Source organism: Apodemus sylvaticus, chromosome 17 (assembly GCF_947179515.1).
Source record: "Apodemus sylvaticus chromosome 17, mApoSyl1.1, whole genome shotgun sequence".
Lineage (NCBI taxonomy): Eukaryota > Metazoa > Chordata > Mammalia > Rodentia > Muridae > Apodemus > Apodemus sylvaticus.
The window spans coordinates 45,133,807-45,153,483 of record NC_067488.1 but is presented as its reverse complement, the minus strand read 5'-3'; the positions used below and the strand labels follow the sequence as shown (position 1 = coordinate 45,153,483).

Below are 19,677 nucleotides of genomic sequence, written 5' to 3'. Positions count from 1 at the left end.
AACAGCTCTGAGACTAAATAACGGAAAGGTAGCAGCTGTTGCTAAGATACCAGCCCTGCCCCACGACGCAGGCCCCGCCCCACGACGCAGGCCCCGCCCCCACAAACTCCCAAGTTCCATCTAAGTCACAGAAACTTTTATTGGAAACAAATGAGCTGCAGCAAAGTGACACTCAGTGCATGTGGCCCACCTGGTGAAGTGGGGGGCAAAAGTGGGCACCAGGGGCTGGTCAAGGACCAGACGCCATAAACACTGGGCACCACTTAGAGGGCTTCAAACTACTGGCCCTTAGAGCTGGAGTGTACAGGCCCAATAAGAAATACAAAAATAAACTCTGTGGTCCAGCTGTCCTGTCTGAGACAGACTGTTGGTGCAGAGCAGTCACTTTCTCTATCAGAGCCCGTGCTGTTTAATCCAGCCACAGCATGGGCAGTAGGAGCCTGCAGGGGTGAGTGGACATCCACAGGCTGAAACCAAAGGGCTAGGCAGGTATAGCCTTGGGCAGGGCCAGGACGGTGGCAGTGCCAAGGCATGGCCGGCATCTGGGAAGGCTCTGAAGCTCCTCAGGTAGGCAGGTCTAGGCATTGTTCGAAGCTGGATGAAGCTGAGACCTTCGCTGCTTCTTCTCACATACAGATCACTGGAACCCTAGGCAGAAGTTGGCACACAGTATGCCTTTAGAAGATAGCACCCAGGCCAGGCAGAAGAAACCCTGATCTGTCCCACCCAGTCCAGGCTCCTGAGGACAGGGCCAGGGCCACAGCCGTCACCACCACACCTGTCTTCCTCCATGGTGCTGGTCTCCTCCGCCCTGGCCTCACCGCCTCCACCTCCACTCTCTTCATCAACCTCCTCTGCTCCCAGTTCCAAGTCCAGTGCATTGCCTGCCTCTGAGGGTGTGTAGGTGGAGCCGCTGGGTGGGCACAGAGACAGCAGACTTAGGACCTCTCCTCCCAGGCTGTCCCAGAGAGAGCAGACCCAGCTAAGGAACGGTGTGGGTCAAAGGGGGAGCTGGAGAAGCCAAGGTGGCATGGGACCCACCTGATGGAGCGACAGCTAAAGAAGACAATTCGTTTAAGTCGCTTGTTGTAAAAGAAATAGTTGAATGACCAGAGGCTTCCATCTTCTCCAAAGGGGTCTGAGTCCAGATCCGGGTTATAGCTGAAGAGCAGAAAGAGCAGATGTGTGAGGCCCACAGCAGTGCACATCTACACGGCCAGCTGCAGAGATATGAGCCCACCTGTAGATGTCACATTCAGCTAAGCAGATCTCCTCATCCACTGCATTCCACAGCTGTGGCTTCAGGGCCTTGAAGTCTTCCCGAACAGCTGAAAACAGGCTGCAGTTGACTGCATTTACCACCTACAGGAGGTTACAGTCAGGAGGACAAGGGTCCAGGGCAGCAGGTAGAACCCAAGAACCTCACAAAGCGGGGAAGGCAGTGATAATGACCACATGGTTTTGGGCCCTTCTGTCCATGCTTACCCAGCGGAGGCTTGGCTCTCGGCTGAATTCATGACTTCTGGCAGTGCTGAAGTCATAGTCTGGCCGGAAGGACTCGTTGAGGGTGGCAATCAGATAGAAGAGGGTCTTGCGGCTGCACTTGTCACTTAAAGGACTTTCATCCTCTCCACCCTGGCTCTTGCTCAGTCTGAACAGAGATAAATGTCAGCCTCGCCCACCGTCCCACATACCCCAGAAGGTCGTCTCCACCTCAGCTTACCTGTTGGGACTGAGGCCCGAAGTCTGGGGTGGGGACAGTGCTTCCAACACATGGGGCTGGCCCTCCTGGCAGAACTGCTTGAACATATGCTTATCGTCCCCTGCCATCTTACATGAGTAGCTTTCAATCCTAAAGAATGCAGGTAGAATCATGAAGCATGCTTATCCTGAGGACTTAACTCAGGGACCAAGATAGTAATCTCTGAGAGCCCGATCCCAGAGCCTCCAATCTCACCTGCCAATAATATGGGCATCTCCAGTCTCCACTGTCAACTGTGAGTTGATGGCCTCAAAGCTGGAGTTCTCCAATAGCTTCATGTCCTTTGGAAGGGGAGCTTCTTGTGCCAGTGGGACTAGTGCAGCACTACCTGGGGATGTGGGAAGCCAGGTATGGCTACCTAGCTCCAAAGGGCTTTCTGCTTTCAGCCTTTCCACCCATTAGCAGAGTACTGTCTGCAGCTCCATCTAACCTTGAGTCCATCACGTAGCTCCTCTTCCTCACCTTACCTGACCCTGAGAACTCAGCATTGGCTGACAGGGAGATGATCCTGTCACCTGAGGATGGCATGTCCAGGTTCTAGCTCAATCCCAAGACCTCCTACATGTACTGGAGCTGGCTGGGGGGCCCACCCACTCTCGACATTCCTACCCCCATCAGCATTCTGCAGGCACCCTCAGACTGTAGTAAGGGTCCTCAATCAGGGTAAGAACTTGCTATCCGGTTCGGAACCGGGCATCTGGGGTTTCGAGCCTTGAGGGTCACCTGTATGGGCACTCTTCCCCAATTCTATGGGGGGAATTCTTCGCTGCTTTCTGGCAAGAAGAGGAAACCCATGAATTCTTCGGTTCTATTTGGAAGTATGCCTAATTCGTTGGACGGATGGACACACCGCCTCTGCTGGCTCAGGTCAGCGGTCTCTTGGCATTGCTGCCCTGAAAGCCTAGAGGTACCAGCAGATTTGTAGAGGGAAACTACAAACCCCAGGAGGCAGTGCACCAAGAGAGGTGCTCCAGCCCCAGGCAGCGCTAGAACTACAAGTCCCATGAGGCACTGCAACAGCGCGAGGCCCGCCGGGGACTGTGGTTCCCGCAAGCCCGGACCGCTTGGCGCACAAGGCGGACACCCACCTGCCAGAAATGGGCTAGATCAAGCCGGGTTAGCTGGGTTGCTTAGTGTCGGTGCCGAGGTGACGGCGGCGCGGACTTTGCGCAGCACGGGTTCCTCAGGACTGGAGGGCGGCGCCGCGGCCTCCACTCGGGCCGCACTGTATCCGGGGGAAGAAGCTTCGCGGCGACGTCCCGTTACTCCAGGCCCTGCCGGCCCATACGGGCTGCAGCCGCGACATAGCCTCGCCCCCCTGCAGCGCCCGCTTTCCCGACCGACCTGCCGCGGACCGCTGAGATCGCACCAGCCAGAGAACGAAACAGCGACCTCCGCCTCCCCCGACCCGACAACAACAAGCGTCCGACGGGCCCAACCCCACTCCTCTGAATGGTCCACTCTAACCACAGGTCCAGACCACGAGAAACCTTATTGGGGGAGTCCTCCGCCACTCAGCCCACCTTCCATTTCTACTGGCTACATAGCTTGTCTGTCTAGCCCTCGCTTACGAACCCGCCTCCCCTCTTGGTGTTCATTGGTTAGGGCCATACCTGCCCCGCCCCCAGGAGCCAACCCTCTTCCTAGAGTGGTGCACGGTTATGAAGTGCGTCTGCTGTTTGTGTTTGTGTGTATTGGCGCCTGGCTCGTTCCGAAAACTGGTATTGTCTTTTGTTGGGCATCAGCTATCGTTCGTTCGAACCTCTGAGAAAAGTCCATCCTTGCCTTCTTTTTGTAATCGGTGAACGGTCTGTGACACTGTCCCCGGGTCCTGCTGAAACGTGACTACCGTAGCCGGACTGAGCCTGGAGATCCTTGGACCATCTCTATCGTTTAGCGAGCTATCAGGCTCTGCTAGTGCGCCGCACTGGGTCCTTCTTGTTCTCCACGCTCTGGCGCATCCGGAACCTAGGCTCATAGTCCGCGTTTCTGGTCGGTGGACGTACTCGACAATTCTAAATCACGGAAGCGCTCTCGGAGAGTCAGGACTCCGCAGGACCATAAATGTCGCCGCCCGCCGGCGGTGCGGCAGTGGCTGCAGACCCTGCCTCACCTGTAGTGCTCCTGGCAGTGCACGCCACGGTGAAGCCTCTGGGCGCTGGCCAGGATGCCGAAGCGCAGCTGCGGAAGCTGCAGTTGAAAGCCGACCCTGAGCGGCCTGGACGCTTCCGGCTAGGACTGTTAGGCACCGAACCAGGGGCGGTGAGTGTGGGCCCGGATGCTGGAATCAACTTTCTCTCGATTACCTTTACGACAGTCCTTAAGCAGTTATTTTTCTTTGATTGCCTATAAAAGTGGGAACAATGCTGAAACCTGATTTACAAATCTTGTGAGGAATTGGTAAGATAACAGGCAAGAAAGGTTTAGGACGTAAAAATTACCTATTTCCATTCCCTTTCATGTTCGTGTGGGTAATGAAGAGGAACCACTGACTGAGTACTCTTTCCCTGTTCAGGTCAGTTTAGAATGGCCCTTGGAGTCTATTTGCTATACCGTCCGTGGGCCTAACCAACACGAGCTGCAGCCTCCCCCTGGAGGACCTGGAACCTTCAGTGTGCACTTCCTCGACTCTGAGGAAGCACAGCAGTGGGCAGCACTCGTGCGAGATGCCACCGCAGAAGGACAAAATGGTCAGTGTTGTGGAATAAATGCTTATTTGAATACGTCCGGGCCTCCTGGTCGAGGTTGGGGGTAGTGGTGGGAAAAACTGGGCATCTAGGAAGACTTCCAAGAGGAAGAAAATGGAGAAATAAGGTTCAAGAGCTGACACCAGGAGTACCAGACAAATGAGGAAAGGAAGAGCAAGCATTGCTGCAGGACTGAGAGTTTAAGAACAACAGGACTGTGTTCAGTGGAAAAATAGCAGACTTAAAAGATAGAGACTCGGGCTGGAGAGATGGCTTAGTGGTTAAGAGCACTGACTGTTCTTCCGAAGGTCCTGAGTTCAAATCCCAGCAACCACATGGTGGCTCACAACCATCCATAACAAGATCTGACACCCTCTTCTGGTGTGTCTGGAGACAGCTACAGTGTGCTTACATATAATAAGTAAATCTTAAAAAAGAAAGAAAGAAAAAAAAAAGATAGAGACTCCGCAGTTATCTGGAGTGGTGTAGACAAGGCTACAGAGAAGGCCAGAGGATCTTAGGTGGAAGAGTTAGTGATTAAGACTGAGCTAGAAGAGCCACTTCGTGTGAAGCTTATACACAGTGCCTGCTTGGAAAAGCATGGGCATGGCTGGGACTCTGGAGAGGTCACCAAAGTCACCAGGAGAAATATAGGGAAAAGAGGGCCTTGGATGTAGACCAGTGCTTCTCAACCTTCCTAATGCTTCCACCTTTTAATACAGGTTTTCATATTGTGGTGATGCCCCCAGCCATAAATTTATTTTCATTGCTACTTTAATAACTAATTTTGCTAGTTATGAATTGTAAGTATCTGTTTTCCAATGGCCTTGGGTGACCCCTGTAAATGGGTCATTCGACTTCCAAGAGCATTACAATCCACAGGTTGAGAACCACTGATGTAGACAGTGCCCTGGGAAGAGGTAGGAAAGCCTACTAATACCTGAGGAAGACCTGAGACTAACATAAGAGAGACCTGGGTAACAGCATTGAAAGAGATTTTCTCTTGTCATTCAGTTGCCAGATATGTGTACCCAACCTTTAATACTGTTCTTTGTGACAAGGTCTCAATGTGAATTTCAGGTCAGATTTACTGTGTAGCCCAAGTGGGCTTTGAACTGTCAGTGATCCTCTTACCTGTGCACCCAGAGTGTTTGGTCTTATAGATGTGTACCATCCAAATGGGCACTACTTTTTTTCCTATGTGTTGTATATGTGTGTCTGTATGTATCTGTGGTGTGCATGTATTTGTATAGAGGCGTACATGAGCATATCATGTATAGAAGACAAAGAGCAATCTTGAGACTTGTCAGTCCTCACTTTCCACCTTGTTGGGAGTCTCTACTGTTTTAGCCGCTTTATAGGCCGGATAGTTTCCCAAATCCCCATCAAGTTTCTGAGTATTCTCTTGCTTCTAGCTCCAACTCACCATATGAACACTGGGATTACAGATCTGTACTTCCATGCCTAGCTTTATGTGGTTTGGGGAATTTGAACTCTCAGGTTTATGTCTGTATGAAAAGCACTTTAAGTCAGCCAGTGGTGGTGCATGTTTTTAATCCCAACAACTCAGGAGGCAGAGGCGGCGGATTTCTTGAGTTCGAGGCCAGCCTGGTTACAGAGTGAGTTCCAGAACACCCAGGCTACACAAAAAAGCCCTATCTCTCTCCAACTGAGAGTTGTTTTTGTTTTGAGGAGCAAGGCTGGGAGAGGAATATTAGCCTGAATTATGGCCTAAGGATAGTGGAATGAGGTAGAGAAAGCGAAGGCCCTAAAAACCTGAGATTGGAGATCACTAGCCTAATCCACATCTTCCTTCTTAGGCAGTGGCAGCCCAGCCCCAGCCCCAGCCCCAGAAGTGTGCCCTATTTCTCCACCATGTTCTTCTATGGCTCAAATACCTAAAGAAACCCAACCTGATGTGGATCTTCCTCAAAGTTCTGGAAACTTAAAAAAAGGTAAAGACAGTCTGAAAGCAGTTGGGGGAGCTATGGTGGCATCAAGTTTTTATAGCTGTCTTTTCTCATGTAGAAGAGCTGGCTACACGCCTGGCCCAGGCCATTGCAGGAGGGGATGAGAAAGCAGCAGCCCAAGTGGCAGCAATCCTGGCACAGCATCATGTGGCTCTCAATGTCCAGCTCATGGAGGCCTGGTTCCCACCAGGTCCCATAAGGTTAGGCCTGGTCTTGCTTACCCTGCCTTCCTAACCCTCCCTGGCTAACTGTCCAGTTATATATGTAAAACCCTGATCTATATTCTGACCCAGGCTGCAAGTCACAGTTGAAGATGCCACGTCGGTTCTGTCCTCTTCATCGTCTGCCCACGTCTCGCTGCAGATCCACCCACACTGCTCCATCGCAGCCCTCCAGGAACAGGTGAGAATGGGCAGGAGTCTCACGTGTACCGCAGGGGTCCTGGGTGAGTGACAGTGCCTAGCCCTGATGTTCTGGCTGCAGGTGTTCTCAGAATTTGGATTCCCACCAGCTGTGCAGCGCTGGGTCATTGGGCGGTGCCTGTGTATGCCTGAGCGAAGCCTTGCTTCCTATGGGGTCTCTCAAGATGGGGACCCTGCTTTTCTTTACTTGCTCTCGGCCCCCAGAGAAGTTTCAGGTTAGTACTTAGTGGGGTAAGAGAGGTGGGGGTGTAGTCTTGAGATAGCCCTGAGCCTTCTCCCTTGTTATAGGACAAAGCCTTCAAAACTCCAAGATGAACAGGAAATTAGGATGCTTATTTCCTCAGTCATTGGAGCTGCCTCATAACCTCCAGCTATCCAGTTCCAGTCTCCCAAGTCTCCCTCAGGTGGGCAAATAACCAGTCTCAGTGTGGGCCAGATATGGGCAGCTGTGGGCACTGGAAGAACCAGGAAGCATCAACAGTCTTCCCACCTTCCTAGACTGGCTGGTCTTGCCCTTCCTGCACCTTCATCAATGCTTCAAACCGCCCTGGCTGTGAGATGTGCAGCACCCAAAGGCCCTGTGCTTGGGATCCCCTTACTGCAGCTTCCACCTAGAAGCCATCAAAGGTAGAAGCAGCTGGGTGGGGATGAGGGGATATAGTGTAGAATAGACAGGAGTAACCTATCTTCTTCCTCAGGTTACAGAGAATATGGCCCTCCTGTCACAGGCTCAACCACCACCACTTGAACTTCGCAGGGGACCGCTGCTTGCTGAGGACAGATGCCAGTGTTAGAGAACAGGGGCCATAAGCCAGTAATTAAAGACATATAAGAGACAGCCTGTGTTCTATTCTTGGATGCGGAGTTGTACTAGCCCAGCTCTCTGGGAGCAAGGAAACAAGGTTCTGCCCCTCAGTAGCTGGTGGGGTTTCCCAAACCACAACTAGGAGCCTACTGAAGAGTGCACTTAGACTCAACTCTCAGTGGTCATAGAACACAATACTGGGACACAGAGCCTCTGAGACTTTGGGGTCCCAGACTGCAGACCTGCCGGGAGTTCCTTTCACTAACCCTGGGCTTATTGTTGCCCTTCTCAAATCCTATATTGCAATCACCATTATTTTTAGCTGCTTCAGCCACTACACCAAGACTGGATTGAGTGTTTTTCCTTCCCCACTTAGGGTGTTTTAGCACTGGTAGTCTTGAGTCTCCTGCCTTTGTGAATCTGTCCAGCCTAGACTAAAAGACATGCAGGTGCCCTCTGTCTGTTCCCAGTTGCTTGACATGTCTGAGAATGTTCCAGTCCTCCCCAGATAGTGCTGCCATTTGTCCAGAGTCTTCTGCTTGCTAAGGCTCTCTACTGCCTCAGCACGTAAGCAGCTAACACTCCTTACAGCCCCTTTCTACCTCTCCCAAGGCACACCCACTCTGCTGAATGCTGCTGCCTTTTTCTTTAAAAAATAATTTCAGATTTTTCTTTTTAAAAAAAAAAAATGTATGGGGCTGGAGAGATGGCTCAGCTGTTTACTGCTCTTCTAGAGGTCCTGAGCTCAAATCCCAGCAACCAAATGGTGGCTCACAACCATCCTTAATGAGATCTGCCCTCTTCTGGGGTGTCTGAAGACAGCTACAGTGTACTCATATAATAAAGAAATAAATCTTTAAAAAACAATGTACATGGGTGTTTTGCCTACACGGACACCTTTGTACTACATTCATGCAGTGCCTTTGAAGGCCAAAAGACTAGAGTTACAGATGATGGCTTTGGGCCACTGTGTGAGTGCTGAGAACTGAACCCAGGTCCTCTGGGAGAACAGCTAGTGTGCTTAACCACTGAGCCATCTCTCCCATGCAAACAGTGCTGCTCTTAGCCAGTTTTTGTATTCTGGCCCATATCAATAACTCCCAGATACTGGGCAGTACAGGAAACAATATTGTGCAGAAATACGGGTCCCAGGGTTTCATTGAAATGTGTTTTTCAGTCATTGAACAGCTAAAATGTGTATGTTGAGAAACTTAATTTATTCCCACAATGAAGGCTGAAGGAGGATCAGAAGCAAGAGTCTGGTCTCCTGGCCCTTGTGTCTGATGAAAAGGGGCCAGGCCTGAAAAGGCCTCGGACTGTTCCTGGGTTGCTGAGAGCTTGTTCAGGCAAGATGACAAGCAGATTCTGAACAGGGTCACTTGGGTGGCCGATAGGCCAGCTTCCGACTCTTCAGGACCGACCACTTATGCCGTTTCATGGCATAGGTCAGGGGCAGGAGCAAGCCCATCATCAACAACATCTGGGAACAGAGAAAGCTCAGAAAAAATACACAGGGACGACCCTTTTGCATTGCCCACTGTGACCTTTGCCCAGCTGGTTACCTTGAGCCCCATGCGTTTTCGATGGTCATGCTCTGGCTCCGATGCCCAGCGAAGGAAGGTGGCAACATCCTTGGCTACTTGTGACATGGTAGCAGGAGTGCCTGGGCCAAGAACAAATAGTGAGGCTACCTTTGGGGCTTGGGCCAATCCAGGGTAACCCTCAGTGCAGAGGCAGGGATTAGCCATATCTATGATATGGCTTCAAAGGGATAGGAACCTAACAGGACTAAGAAAGCTGTCCCCAAAGCCTTAGATATGTAGTCAGCGAGCACTGCAGGTGAGATGGGACCACCAGGGTAGCATGCTTAGAGGAGAGGACCCATGGTAAAGAAGACTCACCATCATCATACTCCAGGACTTCTGTGTAGATGGGAGGAGCCATGCCAATGGCCTGGCCAGGAAAGTAAGGGTTGAAATAGAGGCCTTCTCGCAATGACACCCCAGTGGGGGGCTCACAGTAGCCAGTGAGCAAGGAAAATACATAGTCCTCACCACCATGCCTAGAACCAGACCCATAGCTTAGTCTTTAAACAAAGCTGACTTCCCCGTTTCTAGCCCCACACTCTGGGCAGCCCAAGTACCTAGCTCGAACGATGTAGCTGAGGTCAGGGGGTAAAGCTCCATTGTTAGCAGCTCTTGCAGCCTCAGGGTTGGGATATGGTTTTGGAAAGTAGTCAGACAACTTCCCTGGCCGCATGAACATCTCCCCATCCTCATTAGGGCCATCCTGGACCTCCACCTGCCACCGAGAACACAATCCTTTAGTCCCTCACAGTTGAAACCACAATCCCTGTATCCTCCACCTTCTCCTCCGGGACTCCCCACCCCACCCCACCCCACCCCACCCCGCACCTCCTCAGCCAGCGCCTTAGCTTCGTCCTCCGTGTAGCACACTCCCACCAGGTGGCGGTAAGCCACATAATCCATGCTGTGGCAGGAAGAGCACACTTGCTTGTATACCTGGAAACCCCTACGAATGCTAAAGAGAGAAAGGATTTGAGGAACTGAAGATTCCAACTGTCCCAAAAACCTCCACCCCCGAGCCCGTCGCTACACACCCACCTGGTGTGGTCCAAGGAGGAGAGGAGGCCACGGTGAGACCATGGGTAGCTGGGGGGGTGCAGCTCCAGGTCACTGGCACTCACAGCAGAATGAAGGGCCACAGCTAGCCCTGCACCCCCTGCTGCCAGCATGCCCAACGCTGACAGCATCACCTTTCGGCCTCGAGAAGGGCCAGACTTCGAGGACAAGGACACTGCCTGCAAGAGCCCCGCTCAGCACCTGCCAAGACCCCACCAGCCCACCTGGGGATCTGAATGAGCACCCATCTCTTACGCTCAACCTCCACCCTGCACAGGCCACCACCGCACGCAGAGCGCCAAAGGCACACTATTTATGCCCACTGCCTGCCGGGTCCCTTACTGCTGCCGACTCCTCGGCCCCAGCTCGGCTCTGTAGGGCGAAGGAAGAATGCTCGCGGACCTTAAACCAGGAGACGAGCCTAAGTGACCAAGAGTACTGCAGCAGACCAAGGTCACCCGCAGCCCGCTGAGGTCAGGCTGGGGTCAGGCCGGGGTCACTTCAGGGCGTCAGCCAGGTCAAGACAGCTGGCTTCCGAGGTCGTCCCGGGCGAGCCCTTCGCAGGAATCCCCCGTCCCGACCCCACCACAGACGGACCCTGGGCTCTGAGCAACATGCCCTGGCGCTCCAAGGCGTGGGCACCCGGACTGGCTTCCCGAGTGTGCCGGCACGTCAGCGGGGACCCTGCCGAGTCGTAGGAGGAACGTAGGAGACCGATGCCGGCGCGCGCCCGGAGCCTCCCCGCCGTGACCTTCAGGGCTGAGGGGCGCGCGATGGACGGGGCCCGCGCCATACTCACCTGCGGTGTCCGCAATGGAAGATGCCGGGGCCGCGCGCCGCCCAGCAGGCCCGGAGCACTTGCACCTGGAAGCCCCACGCCCCGCGGGCCCAGCACCGACCGGCGAAGCGAAGCCGCCGCCGCCGCCATGTCGGCCCTCTTTAGTGCGGCCGCCGTTCCCGTCGGCCCCTGCGGGCCGGCGAGAACTCAGACCACGCGAGAGCAACTCAGTGGGCGGGCCTAGGCGGAGGTGCGGGGAGCTGTCCATCAGTGGACCAGGCTGACCCTTGCCCAGCTCTAGTCCAGGTGGAGCCTGGCCGCAACTCTAATTACGATAACAACACCTAGCTTTCTGTTGGTTTTCTTTCCTCTAGCTTCTCTGCCATATTCCCAGTCCCTTCACCTTGGCCCCGCAAACCCTGCCCCTCCAGTTAACCCACTGGACAGTCCTCTGAGAGCTAAGAGTGGCTTGTCCATCCACGCCCAGAGTGGGGTCAGCAGCTCCCTGCTCCGCTCCCCTGCTCCATAGGCGACCCGGCGTAGGAACTTCCCCCGACTAATTTTCTTTTAAACCCTCATATAAAGTCCATAATTCATCTAAGTGTCCTGTCCATCACAAAGATACGCGGTCCCTCCGTCTGGATGTAAGCTCTTTTAAAGTAAGGGACAGATCATCGCTGTGGCACTTGGTGCTACTTTTTTTCTTTTCCTTCCTTCCTTCCTTCCTTTCTTTTTTTTTTCTTTCTTTTTTCTTTCTTTCTTTTGGTTTTTTGAGACAGGGTTTCTCTGTGTGATGCTGGCTGTTCTGGAACTCACTCTGTAGACCAGGCTGGCCTCAAACTCAGAAATCTGCCTGCCCCTGCCTCCCAAGTGCTGGGCTTACAGGCGTGTGCCACATGAAGCAATTTATCTGATGTATCAGTCTTCAAAAACAAGAAAGCCTGACTTATAAATTGGAAATGAAGAATAAATTGTTAGAAATTATCCCCGAGGAAGCCCTGCTGTAGACTCAAATTCTCTGTTCTCAAAATGTTCCAAGTGCTGAAGGATACTTCATTTAAAGGAGGTAATTTAGTTGAGTGTTTGCCTAGTGTGAATAAAACTTCGGGTTCCATATCCAGCACACATGTATGCTCCCACACATTAAAAAGAAAAACTAACTTTTAAAGTACACGAAAACCAAAAATGAATAAAACTAGCCTGGTGGGATCCCCATATAATTCCAGCATTAGGGAAGCTGAGGTAGGAATACTGCCAAGAACTCAAGGCCAGCCTGAGCTACATAAAGAATATCAGGCCAGCCAGGACAACATGGTAGGAACAGCAAACAGATTACTGCTGGACCTCTAAGGCCGGCCTGGACTACACAGAGAGTTCCAGGACAGCCAGAGCTACACAGAAAAACCATGTCTTGCAAAAAACAAAAAAACAAAAAACAAAAAAACAAACAAAAAAAAAACAAACAAAAAAACAAAAAAAACCCCAAAAAACAAAAAAACAAACCAGATAAGAATAAAAAGACTAGTGAGATACTTCATCAGGAAAGGTTGCTTACCACCAAACTTGAGGACCTGAGTTCAGTTCCTGGAATCCACATGATAGAAGCTGAGAACTGATTCTTGAGGATTGTCCTCTGATCTCCACATATATGCCATGGGACACATGCAAACACACACACACACATACACACACACACCCCACATACATGCACATGCACACACACATACCATGCATAGGAAATAAAATACAATAAAATAAAGCTCAGCATGGTAGTATATATTCCTTTAATCCCAACACTTGGGTCTTTTTTTTTTTTTTTTTTTTTTTTTGGTAGTGGCTTTGATGTAGAAAATCTTGGGGAGGGGCTGGTGAGATGGCTCAGCGGTTAAGAGCACTGACTGTTCTTCCAAAGGTCCTGAGTTCAATTCTCAGCAACCACATGGTGGCTCACAACCATCCGTAATGAGATCTGGTCTGTCTGAAGATAAAGATAACTACAGTGTACTCACATATAATAAATAAATCTAAAAAAAAAAAAGAAAATCTTGGGGAACAATTTTAAAAAGCTCAGAAAGGCAGTCTAAAAATAGTTGAGCCAGGGATCTTTTGAAGTCAGGGAACAAGAACAATGGTAGCCCATCTGGCACTAGCTGACCTGCCTTTCTTGCTAAGTCTGGGCTGGCGAGCAAGGTGATGATTAATCTCTCATACCCAGGTTTTCCCTCAGCTTCCTGGTCTGATTTAATTAAAAAATTGTTAATGAGTAGGTATGAACCCCGAGGATTTAAAATAGAGATGACTGATTTTTTTAATATATAAAAAATGTAGATTTGTGATTCTTTTAAGATTTTAATAAGAATGCTTTTTAAGATAAATAATAAAATAATTGATCCTTTCTTTGTAACAGCAAATTGCAGCCTGCCAGTAAGAGAAACTGAGAAAAATATCTTGCTTGCTTACACTTTGTTAACAAGTTGCTTAGATAAGATTGTATGTAGGTTCTTGAGGATAATTTTTCTTTTATCTGTATTATATAAAATATTTAATCATGTAAAGGTATTAAGGAACATGTTGGTTTTTTTAAAATAAAAAATTGTATTTACTTAGAAGCATTCAGAATGTCAATAAAACAGTTGCAATTTTTTCTTGCAATTACAGAGTATTATTCAGTTAACAGAATAACAATTATCTTTGTATAACCTGCATTAGACACATCTGAAGATGAAAAAACAAAACCCAAAAATAAAACCAAAAGGAAAAACAACAAAAAATAACCAAAATCCAAACTAGTGCCCCCATGTATACTGTTCTCATGTATAACTAATTTGTGCTGTGCGCCAACAAGAACCTGCTTTAAATTTCCATGCCAATTTACAACCCCAGACTGTACCAGGCAAGGTTAGTGGCTATCAAAATACTACCAGGACAGTGCTATCTAAAGACACATTTGGAAGTGTGTTAACTATACAAAAAAAAAAAAAAAAAAAAAAAAAGACACTGCACAGTTTAAAAACAAATCTTACATAGCCTTACATTTCAGTTTTTTTCTTTAAAAGGGGGGGTTAAATGCTTTATAGAGAATGAAAAACTGTGCTAGAACCAACTTATTCATCATCTTCCTCTTCTTCCTCATCCTCTTCATCCTCATCTTCCTCTTCTTTTTCTTGTTCTTTCCAGCGTTGACCACCCCCTCTTTCGCTGCACAGGTTTTCCTTTAGCTCTGCAGGCAGCAATGTCCTTCTCCTTCTTCTCCAGCTCGGCAGCTCCTCTCACAGGGCTCTTGTCAGCCGCTGCAGCGGCGTCGTCCACATCTCTCCTAGTTTCTTTGCAGCATCACCATTGGATAAACCAGGATGCTCTCCTTTGATTTTGGGGCGGTGCTCAGAACAGAGGAAGAAGGCGATGGAGGCCCCTTGGGTGCGCTGGGTCCTTGAACTTCTTTTTGGTCTCCCCTTTGGTGGGGGGGATGTAAGTTTTCCTTTTTCTTTCATAACGAGCCTTGTCAGCCTTTGCCATATCTTCAGATTTCCCCTTTTCTTTAGCAGACATGGTCTTCCACTTCTCTGAGCACTTCTTGGAGAACTCTGAGGAGTTGACAGAAGCATCTGGGTGCTTCTTCTTGTGCTCCTCCCCGCAAGTTTGCACAAAGAATGCATATGAGGGCATTTTGCCTCTTGGCTTCTTAGGATCTCCTCCGCCTGTGTTTAGTTGATTTTCTCCTCCTCGAGGCACAGAGTCACCCAGTACCTGTCCGCCTCTCGCTTGCCCAGTGCTGCCTCTGTGGAGCTCAATGTAGTGCAATGGCTGTGAGAGCGGGAGCCAGACACAGCCTCCTCATTCTCTCTGCTCTGTAACCGAACATGTTGTTTTTTAATTCTATTTACAAATTCTATTTACACAAATTACAATATAAAAATTGTAATTTTTATATTGCTTGAGAGATTTTGCTGTGATTATATAAGCTTTGGGAGAAGAAAATAAGTTGTTGGAGCTTGTTAGAGCTTTGCTTTACCAACTCTGTGTATGTGTGTGTGTAAGTGTGTGTATGTGTCTGAGTGTGTGTATGTGTGTGAAAGTGTGTGTGTGAGTGTGTGTATGTATGTGAGTGTGTATGTGTGTGAGAAATATATATATATACATATGTATACACACATTATATATACATATGTATACACACATTATATACATATGTATACACACATTATATATACATATAATATGTATACACACATTATATATACATATAATATGTATACACACATTATATATACATATACATATGTACACACATTATATATACATATAATATGTATATACACATTATATATACATATACATATATATACACACATTATATACATATACATATGTATACACACATTATATATACATATACATATGTATACACACATTATATATATACATATATACACACATTATATACATATAATATGTATACACACATTATATATACATATACATATGTACACACATTATATATACATATAATATGTATATACACATTATATATACATATACATATGTATACACACATTATATACATATACATATGTATACACACATTATATATACATATACATATATGTATGTATATATACATTATATATACATATACATATGTATATACACATTTTATATATACATATACATATACATATGTATATACACATTATATATACATATACATATGTATACACACATTATATATACATATACATATGTATATACACATTATATACACACATGTATATATACATGTATATGTGTGTATATGTAATGTAATATGTATGTATATATATATATATATATATATATATATATATATATATATAGAGAGAGAGAGAGAGAGAGAGAGAGAGAGAGAGAGAGAGAGAGAGGAAGAGAGAGAGAGAGGGAGTAGTCTCTGCTTTCCCTTTTTGGACAGCTCCAGAGACTTGTATGCCAGTCATGACACCAGAAGAGGGCACCAGACCCCTTTATACATGGTTGTGAGCTGCCATGTGGGTCCTGGGATTGAACTCCTGGAAGATCTGCCTGTGCTCTGAACCATCTCACCAGCCCCTATACCCTATATTTGGTATTTTTACTTACTGGGTAATCTCACTGGTCCCACCCAATGGCTAAGTATAAAACTATATAAACTTCTTCTTCTCTTCTTCTTCTTCTTTTTTTTTTTTTTTTTTTTTTTTTTTTTTGGTTTTTTGGATTTGGTTTTTTCGAGACAGGGTTTCTCTGTGTAGCCCTGGCTGTCCTAGAACTCACTCTGTAGACCAGGCTGGCCTCGAACTCAGAGATCCGCCTGCCTCTGCCTCCCAGAGTGCTGGGATTACAGGCGTGCGCCACCACCGCCCGGCTTCTCCTCCTCCTCCTCCTCCTCCTCCTCCTCCTCCTTCTCCTCCTCCTCCTCTTCCTCCTCCTCCTCCTTCTTCACCTCCTCCTCCTCTTCCTCCTCCCTCTCCTCCCTCTCCTATTTTTTTTTTTGTTTGTTTGTTTGTTTGAGACAGGGTTTCTCTCTGTGCAGCCCTGGCTATTCTTTCACTCATCCTGTGGAACCCACAGAAATCTTGCCTCTGCCTCCTGAGTTCTGGGATTAAATGTGCATAGCACCACCATCTAGCCTAGTTTTAGGCAATGGTTTCTTATACAGGACACTAAACACATAAGTAACCGATAGGTTCAAGAATCTTGCTCCAGCCGGACGGTGGTGGTGCACGCAGCACTCTGGGAGGCAGAGGCAGGCGGATTTCTGAGTTCGAGGCCAGCCTGGTCTACAGAGTGAGTTCCAGGACAGCCAGGGCTGTACTGTCTCGGAAACCCCCCCCCCCCCCAAAAAAAAAAAAAAGAATCTTGCTCCAATTTTGTTACGAAGGCCCTTCCTTAAGCAGTTTTTGGCTTCTATAATCCTGAATAGAAACTTGTACAGTTCAGCTTTCTCAGACATACTAAGGTATGTTTACTTCCCAAATCACACGAGCTTCCCCCTCCTCTTTAGAACGAACATTTTACTTTGAAGGAATTGATGAAGACATATATATTTCTGCTCACTTTATCACCATGTTTGTCAACCGAGATTTTTTTCTCTTTCTTCTTGTGTGATGTATTATATCCCGATTGCAGTTTCTCTTCCTTCACTTCCCTCAGGCTCTCCCCCCCAACTTCCTTCTCTCTCAGACCCACCCCTCCGCTGGCTTCTCTTCAGAAAAGATCAGGCCTCCCATGGACATCAACCAAACACTGCACAACAAGCTGGAATTAGACCAGGCACACGGCATCGCATCAAGCCTGGGAGAGGCAGCCCGGTAGGAGGAAAAGGGTCATACAAGTTCACAAAAGCGTCAGGGACAGCCCCTGCTCCCACTGTTGGCCAAGGTCTTCTACAGGTCACCACAGCCACTCAGATCTGTTTCAAGCTGCCACTGACTGCATCACGCCAAGAGGAGATAGACACACGGTAAGTGTGGACTCTCAGGAGACCAAGCGTTAGCTCGACAGGAGAGGCTCCCCTAAGGTCTGGGGAACTGGGAGGGCACTGGATAGAGGGGACATTCAAGACAAGGAGTGGACAAACTGCTCTGCCATGTTCAAGAAGTGGAATTAATGGGTTGCCATGAGAAGCGGGGTCTTGGCTGGATACTCAGTGTGAGCATGGGTGGCACCTGGGGTACTACAGCTTCCCATTTAGCTCCAGGCTTCCCTGGACTCTCCACCCTGGACTCTCAGGGCCTTTACCCTTCATTACAGGCCATGGCAAGACAAGCAACCCATCCTTCCTGCTTCAAAAATAGACCCCACTCAGGGCTGGAGAGGTGGTTCAGTGGTTAAGAGCACTGACTGCTCTTCTAGAGGTCCTGAGTTCAAATCCCAGCAACCACATGGTGGTTCACAACCATCTATAATGGGATCTGATGCCCTCTTCTGGAGTGTCTGAAGATAGCAACAGTGTTTTCATGCATACAATAATAAATAAAAAACCTTTAAAAAAAATAGACCCCTCTCTAGCGGGGTGGTGGTAGCACATGCCTTTAATCCCAGTGTTTGGGAGGGAGAGGCAGGTAGATCTCTGAGGTCTTTGAGGCCAGCCTGTTACATAGAGTGAGTTCCAGGACGGCCAAGGGCACACTGGCAGCAAGCGTACAGTATTGCCTTGCCTCCTGACTTGGTCTCCACACACAGGGACAGTTCTCCCACCCAGAGACAGCGTCCTGGAAGTCTGGCTTCCCACAGACTTCACCTTCAGCACGCATCCTTTGCACAGCAGTCATGGGCTTTCGTGGCCACCCTTCCCTCCCTATGTTCCCACAGCCAGCATCTGTCTAGGTGCTTGTCTGGAGAGGCCATCCTGGCACTGTGAGGAACTTGTTCCTGTCCTTGCAAGAGCACATCTTGTCTAGAAGGGACGCTATGGCCAGATACCTGCTGTCCATGACGACCTCGGAGTATCTTTCTGGACTGTACTCCCTGAACTCCGTCCTCCTTGCCCTCCCATTCAGCAAATGTATGGGAATACTCTACCTTTGCTTGGTTCTATGCTAAAACTGTGTCAATCAATCAATCAATCAATCAATCAACCAATCAAGGCAGCCTCCGTGGTGCTCACATCCTGGTGTGAAGGCAAGCAGTAACCAAATGAGAACACCCTCTCAGCCCCCTGCAATTAAACAGCACAGCCAACCAAGTCTTCCTGAAAAAAAAAATCAGGGCTGGAGAGATGGCTCAGTGGTTAAGAGCACCGACTGCTCTTCCAATGGTCCTAAGTTCAAATCCCAGCAACCACACGGTGGCTCACAACCATCCATAACAAGATCTGACTCACTCTTCTGGAGTGTCTGAAGACAGATACAGTGTACTTACATATAATAAATAAATAAATCTTAAAAAAAAAATCAGTTGGCGTCTCTAACTTCCTCCCATCCCGTCCAGATCACTCACATGCGGCCAGGCAACTAAACCTCTACTGGAGATCCAAGGGCGTTGGCTAATGTTTCTACCTCTTGATTGATTGCAGGACTGTGGTCTGTGGATTGGGAGGTAGGGGAAGGAGCAGGAATTCAAGGCCAGGCTCAGCTACACAGGGAGCTGGAGACCATGTCTCAAAAAGCATATGAAGGCTATGCTCATAATCGAAAAAGAAAAAGCCAACAAAACCACACCAACCCCCACCCAAAACCAAAACCAAAAAAAAAAAAAAAAACATAAAACAAAACCAGATTGTCCTCTAGGTTCTCGTGACCTTGGTCTCTGTCCTTCTCAGTATGGATGCCAGAGCTGAGCTTTTCTAATAGCCAACACCAGATATTCCTAAACACCCTATGGAACTTAAAATAAACCACATGTCTTCCTGCTGAGTGGAAAAGAACCAGTGTTAGAAAACACCACAGAGCGTGGAATCTGTTCCTCTTCCCAAGTTCAGCCTTGTTCAGCAAGCCCAACGCACCTGGCTGTCACATGCACACACACACACACACACACAATGCCCACAACGTTGAGCTTTATGCCTCAACGTCCAGATTTATGTTCCAACCACAGTTTCAGGAAGTGAACGTGGGTCAAAGAGCAGTCTCGCTGGGGAATGGATCTTTTCTGGCCTTTT

At 48.5% G+C, this 19,677-nt stretch overlaps 3 protein-coding genes and 1 pseudogene across 4 annotated transcripts; 1 reads left to right on the top strand and 3 right to left on the bottom strand.

Moving 5' to 3' along the window:
- Positions 1-121: 121 nt before the first annotated feature.
- Positions 122-2,949, bottom strand: Maf1 (MAF1 homolog, negative regulator of RNA polymerase III). The gene is made up of 8 exons (XM_052160463.1): positions 2,851-2,949; positions 1,958-2,090; positions 1,724-1,852; positions 1,486-1,651; positions 1,241-1,362; positions 1,042-1,161; positions 779-913; positions 122-648 (listed from the first exon to the last, which is right to left on the bottom strand). The coding sequence occupies exons 2-8, from the start codon at positions 2,038-2,040 to the stop codon at positions 627-629; spliced, it is 777 nt and encodes a 258-aa protein (XP_052016423.1). The 5' UTR covers positions 2,041-2,090; positions 2,851-2,949; the 3' UTR covers positions 122-626.
- Positions 2,950-3,411: 462 nt separating this feature from the next.
- Sharpin (SHANK associated RH domain interactor) lies at positions 3,412-7,679 on the top strand. Of its 2 annotated transcripts, none has more exons than XM_052160459.1 (9): positions 3,412-4,024; positions 4,278-4,452; positions 6,270-6,404; positions 6,460-6,619; positions 6,713-6,821; positions 6,903-7,056; positions 7,130-7,245; positions 7,340-7,468; positions 7,540-7,679. In XM_052160459.1, exons 1-8 carry the CDS (start codon positions 3,827-3,829, stop codon positions 7,454-7,456), a joined length of 1,164 nt encoding a protein of 387 aa, XP_052016419.1. In that variant the 5' UTR covers positions 3,412-3,826; the 3' UTR covers positions 7,457-7,468; positions 7,540-7,679. The 2 variants fall into 2 exon arrangements, with proteins under 2 accessions (XP_052016419.1, XP_052016420.1); XM_052160460.1 differs by having other exon boundaries at positions 3,415-4,024; positions 6,478-6,619.
- A 1,165-nt stretch (positions 7,680-8,844) lies between these two features.
- On the bottom strand, positions 8,845-11,262 carry LOC127667466 (cytochrome c1, heme protein, mitochondrial). Its single transcript, XM_052160461.1, has 7 exons — positions 11,088-11,262; positions 10,271-10,467; positions 10,061-10,187; positions 9,790-9,947; positions 9,548-9,708; positions 9,209-9,309; positions 8,845-9,126 (listed from the first exon to the last, which is right to left on the bottom strand). The coding sequence occupies exons 1-7, from the start codon at positions 11,214-11,216 to the stop codon at positions 9,022-9,024; spliced, it is 978 nt and encodes a 325-aa protein (XP_052016421.1). The 5' UTR covers positions 11,217-11,262; the 3' UTR covers positions 8,845-9,021.
- Positions 11,263-14,170: 2,908 nt separating this feature from the next.
- LOC127667347 (high mobility group protein B1-like) lies at positions 14,171-17,143 on the bottom strand (annotated as a pseudogene).
- Positions 17,144-19,677: the final 2,534 nt, after the last annotated feature.

Bases quoted from the DNA above. Each gene is read 5' to 3' on its own strand.
- Maf1 (XM_052160463.1), bottom strand. From the start codon at position 2,040: ATGAAGCTATTGGAGAACTCCAGCTTTGAGGCCATCAACTCACAGTTG. The intron at 1,853-1,957 runs GTGAGATTGGAG...TGCATTCTTTAG, and splicing joins GATGCCCATATTATTGGCAG to GATTGAAAGCTACTCATGTA. The intron at 1,162-1,240 runs GTGGGCTCATAT...TCTGCTCTTCAG, and splicing joins GCTGAATGTGACATCTACAG to CTATAACCCGGATCTGGACT.
- Sharpin (XM_052160459.1), top strand. From the start codon at position 3,827: ATGTCGCCGCCCGCCGGCGGTGCGGCAGTGGCTGCAGACCCTGCCTCA. The intron at 6,405-6,459 runs GTAAAGACAGTC...AAGTTTTTATAG, and splicing joins TTCTGGAAACTTAAAAAAAG to CTGTCTTTTCTCATGTAGAA. The intron at 6,822-6,902 runs GTGAGAATGGGC...TTCTGGCTGCAG, and splicing joins TCGCAGCCCTCCAGGAACAG to GTGTTCTCAGAATTTGGATT.
- LOC127667466 (XM_052160461.1), bottom strand. From the start codon at position 11,216: ATGGCGGCGGCGGCGGCTTCGCTTCGCCGGTCGGTGCTGGGCCCGCGG. The intron at 9,709-9,789 runs GTACTTGGGCTG...GTCTGGTTCTAG, and splicing joins AGCTACATCGTTCGAGCTAG to GCATGGTGGTGAGGACTATG. The intron at 9,127-9,208 runs GTAACCAGCTGG...CTCTGTTCCCAG, and splicing joins GAAAACGCATGGGGCTCAAG to ATGTTGTTGATGATGGGCTT.